We start from the raw sequence: 15,142 nt of genomic DNA, 5'->3' as shown, positions 1-15,142 counted from the left end.
GATCTGCCTGCCTCTTGCTGGGATTAAAGGCGTGCACCGCTACTCCTAGCTCATCAGTTTGCTTTCTTATACACTGTGGGACTAGAGTGGCAGAGCTCACAATGGGCTGGGCCCTCCTACATCTATCACTAAGTAAGAAAATGCCATATAGGTTTGCCTTCAGGCCAATCTCATGGAGGCATTTTCTCAATCATGGTTCCCTCTTCTCAGATGACTTTAGCTTGTGCCACATTGACAAATACACACACACACATAAACACACAAACACACCAAAAAAAAAAAAAAAAAAGCAAACCAGAACTGTTGTCTTTCATTATATCTTTTTCATGAAATGTTTATTTCTCTTTAATTCTTGTAAGAGTTCTGTAACTTTAAAATGCTGGGCTGGGTCAAGCAGTGGTAGCTCATGCCTCTAAACTCCAGAAGCAGAGGCAAGTGAATCTCTGAGTTTGAGGCCAGCTTGGTCTACAGAGCTAGTTCTAGGACAGCCAAGGCCACAAAGAGAAACCCTGTCTCACCCCCCACCCTATCCCCAAAAAATGCTAGGTTGGTACTAGATAGATTTCATTTCATTTGTGATCATCTTTATCCTCTAGTCTCTCATTCTTTATTATTCTTTTTAAACTTTTTATTACTCTGTGTGTGTGTGCGCGTGTGCGTGCGTGCATGTGTGCGTGAGCGTGCGCACATGTATGTGGAGATCAAAGAACAATTTGTGGGCATCAGTTCTCTTACCATGTGGGTCCTAGGTATTGATCTTATGTCATCAGGCTAAGCCATCCCGTAGCCCCTGGTCCTTGATCATGTGTTCTATAGGATGATCAGTGTTTAAATTTTAGAAGATAACCTAATTTTTTTTTCTCTGCTTGTAAAATTTTCTTTGATTTACTACGATGTGTCTTTGTGTGGGTTGCTTTTTTTTTAACCTATCATTCTTGGGATTTGTTGACATCTTAACTTTGGATTAATGTCTTTTACCACTTCCTAAAAATTTTAATGATTACCTTCACTATTTTTATATGCTTTCACATTTTATAAATGCCTCTTTTTCTCCTTTTGCATCTCCAATTAAATATCACTGTACCCGCTGTCTTTTATGCTACCTACCTGCCTCCCTATCTGAATATTAACCTGTCCCTGCATTACATTTTAAGTAGCCTGATGGGGTTCTTTTTTCAGGAAGGTGTTTTCACTTTTTAGCTTTTTACTCCCTGTTGATACTTGGAAGTTTGTTCTTTAGTTCTGCCACTAGTAGCTCTTCCTGATTGATATATATTTTACCCAGACTCCTATTCTCCTATTTTTTCCCTTTTCCAGCCTTAAAGTCACTCGTTTTCTCAAAGAGCCTGGTTTGTTTTATTTAAGAATGGTAGTTAAAGCCAAGGTCTGGACCTAAGATACGTTTGTTGTGTCTAGACTCTCTTAACAGGCAAAGCAAGGAAAGGTATATATATATATATATATATATATATATATATATATATATATATATATATATATATATACACACACACACACACACACACACACAAACTCACATGTACATATATACCTATATGAACAGCAACAGGAAAAATAAGATTGCACAGGTAAACAGACCTGCTTTCTTTTACCTTCTACTGACAGTTAAATAATCTGGCCCTCTTTATAACATTTTTACTGTTTCATTATATTGTCTCAGACTGAAACAAATAGGTTAGCAAAATTATGAATACTCCATAATCTGTGAATTTGTTTTGAATGTTGTAAATTAAAAGGACTAACTCAGCCTAGTACATGCCTGTTTCTTGCACTCAGGAGGCTGAGAGGCAGGGGAGTCACCAATATGAGCTACATGGTAAGAAGCTATCTCAGAAAAAAAATAAACTAATCTCTTTTTCATAGGTCTTAACTTACAGAGTCAGTTTAACCTGGAAAACGTCACTGTTTTCAATACAAATGAGCAGGAAAGCACCCTGGGTCAGAAGGTAAGGCTGATAAGAAACTTTCTCATCGAACATTCTTAGATTTTTTTTTTTGTTAAGATGGTTGAGAAAATGGGACCCTTAAATCATCAAAAATTTGAACACTTTTAGCTTCACTTAGAAATATGTATTTGTGTATATACATACACATGTGAAGGGGAGCGTATTGTGAAATCAAAGGACAACTGTGTAGAGTTGGTACTGTCCTTCATCCTCTGTGTGAATTCCAAGGATTGGATTTGGGTAACTAGGGCTTACACAACAGATGAATTTCCCTTCTGAGCAATCTTGTTTGACTTTCATTTTTAATATATAGACGTAATGTGTATTCTGTATAAGGATTTCAAACAGTATTTAAAATACAAAGTATAGTGACTATAATCAAAGTTCAATGGTGTCGGATTATTGTGTAGCTTGTCCTCTGTTAAAATGGGTGTTAGAGAGACTCTGCTCAGCTCTTTTATGAGCTAATGTTGTTTTATGTCCTAATCATAAGGTACATTATAGAGGGAAAGAGTTTCCTGCTTTGAACATTATTTTAGTTTTTACCTGTTTTCTGTAAGTACTGTTTCTATAACCACTCCTAATAATCTCCATCTAATCTTATAAGACTTTGAGTACTTGTACCAACTAATGTTATTTTTACCAAACAAGGTGGTATAATGTATATAGCTCTTAATTTCATCTTCTTTAAACTGATATGTCAGTTTAATTACAGATTAGCTTCCAAAATGAATGTACCATAATTTCTTGTCAGTAGACATTTAAATCATCTTTAATTTTAAGCCAGGGTCTCCCATAGCCCAGGCTGATCTTGAACTCACTGTGTAGCTGAGGATGACCTTGGGCTCTTGAGCCTCCTGCCTTCACCTCTCAAATGCTGGCTTGTGTCACCATGCACGGCACAAATAACTTGTAATAGAAATTGTTACCATTACAGTGAACAGTATATATGATTGCTAACCCGTGCAATCATAGTCAAAGGGTATGTGCATTTCATTTTGATAGCCAGGGGAGAGTCAGTTTTGTTTAAGGGTGTGGCCCTGGTTGGTGCCCACACCCATCCACATATGTGCAATACTGCTGTTACTTCGCAGAAAAGGTATATCCATACATACTGTTGCTGTGACAAGTGAAGATTGCCTGTCCATCTCATCTCCTATAGCCTTACACGCACTTTCTGTCCTTTATTATTATTAGTTTAATCTTTGTTACAGTGACAGAAAATATTTGGAAAATAAGATGGGTTTTGTCTTTATACATGGCCATGTTATGTTATTGTCATATTACTCTTAGTTTCCTGACATTTAAATTCTCATTGCCTTAAAGATTATAGGTCTGAACAATTGCTATAACTACTTCCCTAGTAACAATTGTATAGAAGTATATAAACTACTTAATTGTATAGTGTATCATCTTTCGCTCAATAACTACTTCATGACGGACTGATTTTTGTTTTGTTTGGTTTGGTTTTATTAAGCATACTGAGGATAGAGAGGAAGGGATGGATGTAGAAGAAGGTGAAATGGGAGATGATGAAGCCCCAACAACATGGTGAGTTTTTAGAGCTTAAGATCTCCTAATTTATAATTATTTACCCTTCAAATACTATAATGAAGATGCAGACAGGGAGGAGGAAATCATGCTTATAGGTTTCTTTTATATACACCTTTTCTGTGTTAAATAAAATAAACCCTGACTCACTAGTATGCTGTATCAGTTGACTTCTAGCCCATTTAACACATATCCCAACTAGCAACAACCTTGGGAGCCCTTCTCCCTTCCAGTAGCCATGGGCCAGGTGCCCATGGTTAGTGTACTGATTTAGTGACATACAAGCTAGAAGCCTCCTCTTGCCCTCTCTCTTGTTCTTACCACTCTTTTCTTACCTCTGTATCTGAGTCTTTGTTGCAGGTAATCTCCTCATAGTGCTAGTTAGAAGTTGTAAGGAGAAAGAGGATAGGAAGACCAGAGTCTCCTGTGGTATCAGACTAGCACTCTTCCATGGCTGAAGCAGTAGGCATTGTCGGCTGTAAGTGACAAAATTTCTATAATTGCTGTCCAGAAGATCAGTAGAGGATTCCTCTGCCTGCAGAGGAAGAGGTATTCCTGATGTTCCAGATTTCAAATTCAATCAGATAGTCATATAAGAAACTTTCAGAAGTCATATACCCTGGGATTTAATTCCAGTGCTCTTGCTAGTCATATGACTATAAACTAGTGGTTTCCTACAGCTGAGTTCTGGTATCTTTAAATGTAGAGCAGTAAACAAATGCTCATTGTTGTTGAGAGGATTCAGAAAGCTTATGGTGAAAGTGGTCTACTAGGGTACTCTGGTATTTTCATGGTAGTTGCTGATGAAACACATAATGAAAAATGTAAAGCACACAGAAAAGTATCTCTTCATTTTCCAGTCATTTTCTAACAATTATTCATTATTTCTAGTTATGGTTACTCTTTTTTAGAGACTAGTTTGTTTACCTATTATGGATAGAGTGGACCTTTAGGGTCTGCCTGTGCAACAGTGGGCAAACGTAGGTGCTAAGATAATGGAGTTTAGCTAGAACCCCAGAGATACTCTACTACCTGGTCACTGCCTGGTCTGTAGACAGCACTCGGGTTTATGGGTGTGACCGTAAACCAATCCAAGGGCTGACAGAGATGGTCCAGTGGGTGAGGTGTTTGCTGCCAACCCGACAGCCTGAGTTTGATCCCTAGAACTCACGTGGTGGAGAGAACTGACTCCACAAGTTGCCCGGTGACCTCTGGGCTCGTCTTGTGGCACAAGCATGTACATATACACTAAACAAATACATAAACGTAAAGATAAATAAACTCATCCACAGGAAAGTTGCTTAAATAGGATCTGGCATTCAGCAATCTTTGTCTATGTAAACAGTTTTATGAATGAAAGAAAGTATAGGGAGAGTTAGAATTCTGATGAGTGAGTAGCTGAATTAGCCTTAAGAACTGAATTTAACTGGAGAGATAGCTCAGCAGTTGAGAACTCCTGTTCTTACAGAGGACCCAGGTTTGGTTCCCAGTACCCACAAGTTGATTTATAACCATGTAATTCTCCAGTTCCAGGGGAATCTGATGCCCTCTTTCTGACCACATGATATATATATGCATGCACACATGCACACGCACACACACACACAGGCAAAGCCATCATGCTACTAAAATAAATTTAAGATAAAAATAAAAGAACTGAATTTATGATTGATTGGTGGCACATACCTTTAATCCCAGCCTTTGGGAACTAAGCAGGCAGTTCTCTGAGTTCAACAACATCTTGTTCTACATAGAAAGTTCCAGGTCAGCCAGGCCTACACAGTGAGAGCCTTCTCAAAAGATAAAAACAACAACAATAAAACTGGGTTACAGAGTATAGTGTTATCACTCATGAATTCATATTATGGAGTCTATTTTATATTTTATTCAGTTAATGAATAAGTGTTTTTATACTAAAATGCATGTATAAAGATTCTGTAAATGACTCAGTGGAACCAAGAGTACTAGTATGACCTGTACTCCCAGAATCTGATCATTAGGCTGCAGGACTGCCTTGAATTTGAGGGTAGCTTGAGTAATGCAAGACCCTGTCTCAAAATAATGATAACAACATCATTCTACATTTAAAAAAAAATGGTTTTGGGGTATTTTCACTTAAGATACTTAGGTGACATTCTACAGTATTGTTGGTGTTGTGATGGAGTCTTCCTTTGTTGGCCAGACGGGTTTTGAACTCTTGGGATCAAGAGATCCTCCTGCCTCACCTTATCCAAATATCTGGGACTACAGTCTTGCTTGACTACATCTTACTTCAGACATTCTATTTTAGATAGTGACTCTTACCTCTTACTTGTTATTGCTACAAATTTAATAAGGTGTGCCCACTGGCACAGGCCTCTCATCCTAGCTGGGAACCTGAGACAGGAAGATTCAAGATTCAAAGTATGCCAGATCCTATTTTAACAGCTTTCCTGTGAATGAGTCTATCTACTTTTAGATTTCTGTTTGTTTAGTGTGTATTTACGTCTACATGTGCCACAGCACAGATGCAGAAGTCCAAGGACAGCTTTGAGAAGTCTGGAAATCCTGTCTTTTAAAAAAAAAGGAGGAGGAGGAGGAAGAGGAGGAGGAGGAGAAGGAGGAGGAGGAGGAAAAAAGAAGGGGAGGAGGGAGGGAGGCAGGGAGGCCTGGTGTCCATAAAATCTTGGGCTCAATTCCCTGTTCCACATTTTGTGTGTGTCTGTGTGTGTAAATAGCAAATCCATAAGTTTTTATAGAATAGTAAAATTAGTAAAGTGGTGTGCATTGTATAGGCTCTTTCAAGTTTATGTAGCGAGCAGGAGGTATAGATCAGTGGAACTCTTGCCTGGCAGATACAAACCCTAGATTTAATTCTCAACACCAAAATACCAGTTCATTTAGCCATGAAAAAATAACATCAAGGAGTGGGAAATAAAACAGTCACGTAGGAAATATTTTCATGCCCAAACTATAAAAGTTTCTTAGTATGTTGATACTACTTCAAAATTTACTCTGAGATGGGGGTATGTCTCAAAGGCAAAGTACTATACTACAGTATAGTATACTATACTATAGAGTGCCGAGCTTGCACCACAGAAAAGAGGTGTAATTGATTCTGTAAAGCACCTCACCACTAAGCTTATTAAAGAAGGTTGGAAATGATAATCAGCAGCTTGAATACTTCTTCAGAAGGTAAGGAGGTTTGAATCCTCAGAACCCATGTAGAAACAAGCACTACAGCACACTCTGTACTCCCAGAGTGCCTACAAGAGTGCCCAGAAGTTCACAGACCAGCTAACCTAGTGGATGCTACAGCAGACACCTACCTGCAATAAGGTGGAAGGCAATGACTACACCCAAGGATGTCCTCCATTGTCCACACCTGCACCTGCACTCATAAACGTATACACATGTTGTAAACACATAAATACTCACACAGAGAAAGATAGATAAAAACAAAAGATCCTTTTTTTAAAAAAGATTTTATTTATTTATTATGTATACAACATTCTGCTTCCATGTGTGCCTGCAGGCCAGAAGAGGGCACCAGATCTCATTACAGATGGTTGTGAGCCACCATGTGGTTGTTGGGAATTGAACTCAGGTCCTCTGGAAGAGCAGTTATGCTCTTAACCATTGAGCCATCTCTCCAGCCCACAAAAGATACTTTTTAAAGCAGGATTTGTTTTTATTTATGTGTATGTGTGTCTGTATATACACATGAGTGCAGGGTCCTCTGAAGGCTAGAGAGATGTCCAGCCCCTTAGAACTGAAGTTTCAGGCAGTTTTGAGCTGCCTGATGTGGGCACTGAGAACTGAACTCCTGTCCTCTGCAATACAGTTAAGGACTCTTGACCACTGAACCTTGAATAAACAAAAGATTCCTATTGATGTCAAGTATTAAATTATATTTAGATCTTCAAGTGACTGAGACAAAAATGGGCGTATAAATGGTTGTATGATTCTCTCTGCTAGAGATAACCTTTTGTTTTTCTTAAGATAAATCCCCTGGTTCTAAATAGTATTGTAGCCAGATTGGAAGTTGAATTAGTAATGACATAATGAAGTCACTAGAGAAAAGGCCTATTTTTGTAATACTAACTTGATTTGTTTCTTATATATTTGTCTCACTTCCTAGAAGAGTGGATAGTTAATTATCCATTTAAATTGATTTAAGTCTAGAAAGAGGCATTCCAGGAATAGTAGGATAGTACTTGCGGGGTAGTCAAGGAACCCAGATTTCTTATGACTTCTGTTCCCAGCATACATTTGCCATTTTTCCTGTAGTGTAATAGCTCACTGCCACTTCTACTTTTGCAGCAGCAAGAAAGGGAAAGACAGATGGTAAAACATGGCCTAAGTACTGCACATATGACTTCTTCCTGCTAATTTCAGATGGCCACTCCTAGCAACAAGAAAGATCATGAGTCATTAGTCTTTCATTGTAAATATCCATGTTTAGTCAAAGTTCAGGAGCTCTACCAGTATACAAAGGGTCTGTTGAGGTTTCAAATCCCTTCATATTGTTTATAAAAGTTTGTGTAATTATTTCTGGACGTATGCTTTTTAGGGGATAGAAGCCTTTTGTGAACTTTCAAAAAGGTTTTGTGGGCCAGCAAAAGAGCATTTATGTATCTATAAAACAAGTTAAGAGATTTAATACAATATTTATTTTATAGCTCTATTCCAATTGATTACAACCTATATAGAAAATTCTGGTCGCTTCAGGATTACTTCAGGAACCCAGTACAATGCTATGAGAAGATTTCTTGGAAAACTTTTCTCAAGGTGAGTTAACAGTCATAGACCTCAAAAGCTGATAGCCACAGATAATGGCAGAGCTAGACTTGTCCAAATACTTTCTACTATAGAATTCTGTCTCTGATGATTTTATACCCTTCTATAATATACAGAAACTAAATTGTGACTTGATTTTTTAATCACTGATTTTGTAGTAGAGTTTTTAAGTGGCTTAAGGATTAAAAGTTACTAATTAAAGCCTTGAGGGTTTATTTTTAATAATAATTGCTGACAACATAAATTGATGATTTTTTTTTTCAGGATGTCTTTTTTGAAGAGCACACAGCAGGGAGATGGCTTGGAAGGAGCCGCTCTGCCCAGTTGTTGTCTCTCCTGTTGACAGGGTTCATAAAACTGTAACCGCAAGCCAAGTCAGTCTTCTTTGTGAAGAGATTTGTTGGACTGCAACCATGGGGATTTCATTATCTATGGTTTTTCTGCAGTGTGGCAGTGTTGAGTACTTGGAACTGACACCATATGTGCCACAAAGCCCCAAATACTTGCTGTCTGCTCCTTTAAATAACATTTGCTAACCCCATTTTAAAAGAATCCTCATATTTGTCTTGTAGAAATGGCAGATTGTGATACACACACACACACACACACACACACATCATATATATGTAAACAGTTTTTAAAGTAATATGTTAAATGTTCTGTTAATTTTTATGCAGTTTAGAAAAATGGAACCATCTATATTGAGGAAATTATAAGGAATTATCTTCTCATTGTTTTGTTAGTCTTAGCACATAAAATGTTTTTTGAGATTTCCATAGCTGGTTAAACAATTGATTTTACTGCTAATTTTTAAAAATTTCTTACAGTTTTCTTACATGAAATGAGTATATGAATTTTAGGCATTTTTACCCCATTCCTTTCTATCACCCACCACCACATACACACACACACACACACACACAAACACACACACACCCTTCCTTCTTTGCAAGTTCTCTCCCCACTTTCATGTCTTCTTTTGGCATCTGACCCAACTAAGTTTAATTAAATTCGCTTGCATGCGTATGGGAGAAGTTCTTACCAGAGTGTGGCAGTGAAATCAGTAGCTGTATCCCGTAAGAAAATGACTCCCTACCCCACAAGCATTAGCTGCCAACAGACTCTCAGACAGGCAAGGGGCCTTAAGGGCCATTCCCCAGTTCATGACCAAATGTTGCCAGGCCCAATTTCATGTAGTTCTTATGCAGATAACCACAATTGAGGTTACCTATGAGGTCTTGAGTGTGTCCTATCCAGAAGGCATCTTTTTGCTGCATATCTTCCCTCATCCTCTGACCTGTACATCTTTCTGCCCCTATTTCCCCTGTGTTCCCTGGGCTTGAGCACTCCACTACCAACTTACTCTCACATTTCAGCCACTTCATGGATTCTACACTAACTACCCCATCCCCCATTGTGATGAGATGCTTCTCTGATGAAGTCTCCGCACAGCACTAGTTCATATAAACATGAGTCTTTAGAATGCGATAACATCATAACACTTAGCAAAAGCATTCAGTGGTAAATTTTTTATACAATCAGCTCTTCATATCAGTGGGTTCTGCACCTATGGCACCAGTCGTCCGCAGATGGAAGATTTGTGTGAATACACGCAGACTGTTTCCTCGGTACTCACACTGTGTTAGGTACTGTTCGTATGAGATTGTGTGGACAGCTATGCAGGAGGGTGTGCATAGCTGCTGTGTCAGAGCTTCAGCTGTTTGTCTCAGACAGATTTGAACAGATGTCCGAGGGGGGTGGCTGTACCTTTCTTTTTCTGTTTGCCTCTTGACATTTTACAGAATGTTAGAAAAGTCTTGTAGTTCTCTTGAGGAATAGTGTTTATCCCTGCTTTTGCAGTATTATGAAATCTCATCAGAAGCATTTTACACCTGTATTCCTGTTAAAAATTTTTTATGCAAAAAAAAAAAAGCCGGGCAGTGGTGGCGCACACCTTTAATCCCAGCACTCGGGAGGCAGAGGCAGGCGGATCTCTGAGTTCGAGGCCAGCCTGGTGTACAAGAGCTAGTTCCAGGACAGGCTCTAGAAACTACAAGGAAACCCTGTCTCGAAAAACCAAAAAAAAAAAAAAAAAAATTATGCCTTCTTAAAAATATGTCTTACATTATACATAGGTTAACTAGGAGTAAATTCTATGTATTTGATCCAGAAAATCACTCTTAATTTTTTCTAACAATGTCAAAGAACACTAATTTTTTTTCTTTGCAGTATTCTGAAGAAGTTTTAGCTGTGTTTAAGAGTTATAAATTAGATGATACTCAAGCCTCCAGGAAAAAAATGGAAGAATTGAAAACAGGAGGAGAGCATGTATACTTCGCGAAGTTTCTAACAAGTGAAAAGGTACCATCTTCCTTCCACTATGTGTGGGGATGTTCTGAACATAAGCAGTCTACTCATGCTCAGTAGAACCACTTTTTAGTTTGGTTATAGTTAAAATTGGTTTTAGTTTGAGACTTCCATTTCTTACTAAACAAATAAGACGAATTTGATTACAAAGCTGCTCTCCACTAAGTCACCTAGTGGGCTTACTTTAAAATAAATATACCTGATTACTTTCAAGTATATATATTTTAAATTTTAAGTTAGAATTTATTTTGTATAAAAAGATTTTGCAGTTTATTATTCATATAGTTAAAAATAAGGGCTTTAAAGTTCCCTGTTCTTAATTTGCATTTTAGTGAGTTTTATTCAAAGCGGCACACAAGTTATGTTTTGACTCTTTTTGCTGCAAGCACAAAGCAAGATAAGTGAAATATAAAAAGAGAACACCAAAAAGACAAAGCTGAGTTCCCAGAAATAAATGTCTTCATAGATCAGAAGTAGAAAGTTAGAAGGGTGATGGTGGGGAGGAAAAGCAGGTAAATCTTTGAGTTCGATGCCAGTGTGGTCTGCTTTTGCATGAGTGACAGAGATCGTACAGTCCACATAGCCTAAAGTACTTACAAGTTATCCTGAAAACAGGAAAAAAAAATTGCTAGTCCCTGAACTTAAAACTACATGTATTAATGTAGGTAGATTTCAAATCCAGTGTTGTGTAAAATAGCAAATTACAGAACAATGATACAGTTTGAATACATCTGAATAGTGTGTGTAGACGCCTGTATATGTACTAATACTACAAAATATGCATAAGAATCCTAATCACCAAATACATGGAATGGTTACCATGGCAGAAGAAAGGAATAGGAATATGAGTGACTGTAGGGACTCAGCAGTTTCAGAATGTATTTTTTTTAAACAAATGTGGAACAAATAACTAGGTGGTGATATGTGAATATTGAACTCTTTATGCCTTGTGAACATTTGAAATATTTAAGTGGAGCTTGAGAAAAAGGAAGGGAGAGCAGAGAGGTCAGGAAGCAGGGGTAAGCAGGAAAATGCAGATGAGAACAGAGATCTAGGTTCAGCTAAGTTTTACTTTGGGGAGGAAGCAAGAAATTAAATAACTTCAAATTTGCTGAATTTTTTTCTCATTGAAGGCAAATAAAAATTGAGGTGGCGGTAGTAAGTAGTGTTTGGAAAGTAAAAAGGTTTATTTAAATAGTTACTGTGGGGAATAGGAGAAATGACCTTAAAGAATAAAGAAAGATTTCTGAGTAAAACAAAGATATTCATTCCCCTTGGGACATTTGAGTAGAGACACTGCCTAGCCGTGTAATTCGTCTATTTGCTCAAACACCTTCCCTTTCATTCTGGCTGGGACTATAGTGTTAGTAGAGAGGGTGACTACAGTTGTTGGGCTCGAGTTGTGTGCTCGCTAGATGTGGCAGACTGTGGTACAAAGAGTGTTCAGTAAATTAGCAAGAAAATGGTTGAAAAGAGGAAGTTTTGGCCAAATCTGGCCCACTGGTTGCTTTTTTTTTGTTTTGTTACTACATTTTGAATGCTTATGTAAGTACCTACATAATACTCATAATATACTTCCTGGCCCACAAAGCCTTAAGGAAAAATTTTCCTGACAACTAAGCCATAATTATTATAATAAAAAAACAGCGTGGGACGAGGCGAGGTGGCACACACCTTTAATCCCAGCACTCGGGAGGCAGAGGCAGGCAGATCTCTGTGAGTTTGAGGCCAGACTGGTCTACAGAGCAAGTTCCAGAACAGCCAAAGAGAGGGAGAAATTGTAGTGAGGAGCTGCAGGTTGTGTTCCTGCGGCCCAGTTCCCGGCCTCCTGACTAGCTTATGCCCCAAAATAACATCACACAAATTGTATTCTTTTAAAACACTGCCTGGCCCATTAATTTCAGACTCTTATTCACATCTTGCTTTAACCCATTTCTAATAATCTGTGTAGCACCACAAAGTGGTGCCTTACCAGGAAGTTTCTAGCATACATCCATCTTGGGCTGGAGCTTCATTGCGTCTGGCCTCTCTCTCAGGAGAGGCACGGTGGTCTGTCTCACTTAGGAGAGGTGTGGGCATCTGACTGAGCCATCTACCTCACTTCCTTCTTCTTGTTGTCTACTCCGCCCACCTAAAGGCTGGCCAATCAAATGGGCCAGGCAGTTTCTTTATTAGCCAATGGGAGCCCTCCATCAAGAAATCATGTCTCAAAACAAACAAACAAACAGGGTGGGATTACAGATGAGCAGAGAACAGAGAGTTCAAGGAACTATCTCAACAAGACTGAAGTATTAGCTACACGCTCAGAGTGAGCCCTGAAAGAATAGGAGGTTATCATTGTGTTATCATTGTTCTTCCTGGACAGGACTGTGTGAGGAAGACTCCAGAGCTGTAATGATTGGGTGGTCACTGCCAATCTAACTTGTGGCCATGCAACAAGCACCAAAGTCAGTCAGCGGGGTTGAAGTCCAGAGCCTTTGCAATGCCAGTCAAGTCAGTTGGGGTTTAGAGGAGAGGAAGACTACTGGTATGCCACTCACATGTGGAGAGATAAGGCCGGGTATATTAAACAGTAGTGTGCAGCTTTGACCTGAGCCCGCAGTGTGAAGGAAGATAGTAGGTGTAACAATATAATTGTGGCAGGCTGTCTTAGAAACATCCCTGGTGAAGCTGAGCCAATAGAAATTCGAACACTGAATGTGAAGCCAGTCACTAGGGTTTTCTGAACATTCATTTAGAATAAAGCAGTGGTTCTTCTAGGTCAGAAAAAAGACAGAACTGATAAAAGTGTGGAAAGTCTTCAGCTATCCTTGGCTGTATTGCACTTCATTTGTATTTTAATAAATAAAGCTTTCCTGAGGATCAGAAAAGTAAAACAGCCTTACAGACCAGGCAGCAATAACACATACCTTTAATCCCGGTAGCCACACTCGCTTGCCATAGAAACCAGGAGGTAGTGTTGCATGCTTTTAATCCCAGAACTAGAGAGGAATATAAGAAGGGAGGAGACAGCTCTCAGTCTCATTCTGAGATTCCTGGAGGCAGGATCGCCATTTTGGACTGTGGTTGCCTGTTTTGCTCTTCTGACCTTCAGCTTTGTCATGCTTCATTTGACTCTGTAGGGGCATTGTCAGAATGACTTTCCTTCTCGCCACCAGTCCCTCTCACAGTAGAAGCAGCTGGGTGGTAGGAATGTTCTGTAATAGAGTCACGGTGCAGTGTTCTCTGAGGTCCAAAGAGGAAGGGCCCAGTAATAGTTTGCAGATAACTCCTCCCCTTCTAATATCTGCTCCATGATTCAGCCCCACTGATGCAGACACTTTGCAGGGTTACAAAACGAGTGGTGTTCCTTGCAATGGAACCTTCCTGTGGCCATTGCTCTTTGCAGGTAGGAAAATATTAGGCACTCTTTCACATAATTTCATTTCTGCCTTATGTTGTCCTGGTGTCAGGACCAAAGAGCTTATTTTTTATTCACCAACATAGCATGAAATGGCCAAGGAGTCAAAATACAACCATTGCTGTTCTGCTCTTGGGCTTGTGCAGGGAGTGAGCTCACATCAGATATTTTTATTTGAAACAGAATCTTCCATTTTTACAATTGTATAATTTGTACTTTTAGTCATACTGATTTTAATGTATTGTTTGTATTGTGCTTATATTCTGAGCAGTTGATGGATTTACAGCTGAGTGACAGTAACTTTCGGCGACACATCCTGCTGCAGTACCTCATTCTATTTCAGTATCTCAAGGGACAGGTCAAATTCAAAAGGTAAGTTAATGTGTAATTAAGTGACAACGGAAAGACCTTGCATAGAATTCTTCATGTTTTAGACCCATAAAGTACATACAATTTTTTATTAAAAATTATTATTGCATGTGCCATGGTGCACTAGTGACGTCTCTGCCCACCCTGGGACCTAGGTGTGGAGTTCAGGCTGTCAGAGTTGCACAGTGGCAGCTTCCCCCACAGCCACACCGCTGCTTAGACCCTGTGCGACTCGGGCCACGCGCCTCAGGAGTATCCACTGCAGCAGCCAGCCAGTCGGGAACTTTGAGGTATAGGATATTTGTTTTAGGAAAAGTGTCAAAATATGCATCTGCTAGTGTATGTCTCCTGCCAAGTACCAGGCTTTCCCAGAAGTTTTGGTTTCAGGCATGGCAGTCTCCATTACCTCACCCAGGCATTTGTCTCATGCTAAAATTGTGAACTAAAAAATAATAAGTATAAGCCGTCTGGGATATTAGAACTAGAAGAAGCCAAGAAAATCTTGAAACAAAGATGAGCTCTGGGCACTGGGAGATAGCATAGCTTAATTGGTAAAATGATTATGGCACAAGCATGAGAAAAGGTCATTCTCCAGTGCCTAAATGAATAACCAGATATGGGACACACCATGTAATCTTAGCATTACAGATGTGGACAGGAAAATCTGAGGCTTGTTGGCCAGCTAGCCAAGCCTAATCATAATCAGCAA

The 15,142-nt window shown here is 39.1% G+C and overlaps 1 protein-coding gene across 1 annotated transcript in view; it reads left to right on the top strand.

The window, feature by feature from the left end:
- The window catches only part of Thoc1 (THO complex 1), a 43,832-nt gene that overhangs the window by 19,886 nt on the left and 8,804 nt on the right, over nucleotides 1–15,142 (top strand). The window contains exons 8-12 of the mRNA XM_038329270.2: nucleotides 1,885–1,967; nucleotides 3,445–3,518; nucleotides 8,180–8,288; nucleotides 10,527–10,658; nucleotides 14,336–14,436. Coding sequence (XP_038185198.1) covers nucleotides 1,885–1,967; nucleotides 3,445–3,518; nucleotides 8,180–8,288; nucleotides 10,527–10,658; nucleotides 14,336–14,436 — 499 coding nt within the window. The remainder of the gene's footprint in view (nucleotides 1–1,884; nucleotides 1,968–3,444; nucleotides 3,519–8,179; nucleotides 8,289–10,526; nucleotides 10,659–14,335; nucleotides 14,437–15,142) is intronic.

The sequence above is a fragment of the Arvicola amphibius genome, chromosome 5 (assembly GCF_903992535.2).
Source record: "Arvicola amphibius chromosome 5, mArvAmp1.2, whole genome shotgun sequence".
Classification (NCBI taxonomy): Eukaryota; Metazoa; Chordata; class Mammalia; order Rodentia; family Cricetidae; genus Arvicola; species Arvicola amphibius.
This window is presented reverse-complemented; position numbering and strand designations above follow the sequence as displayed.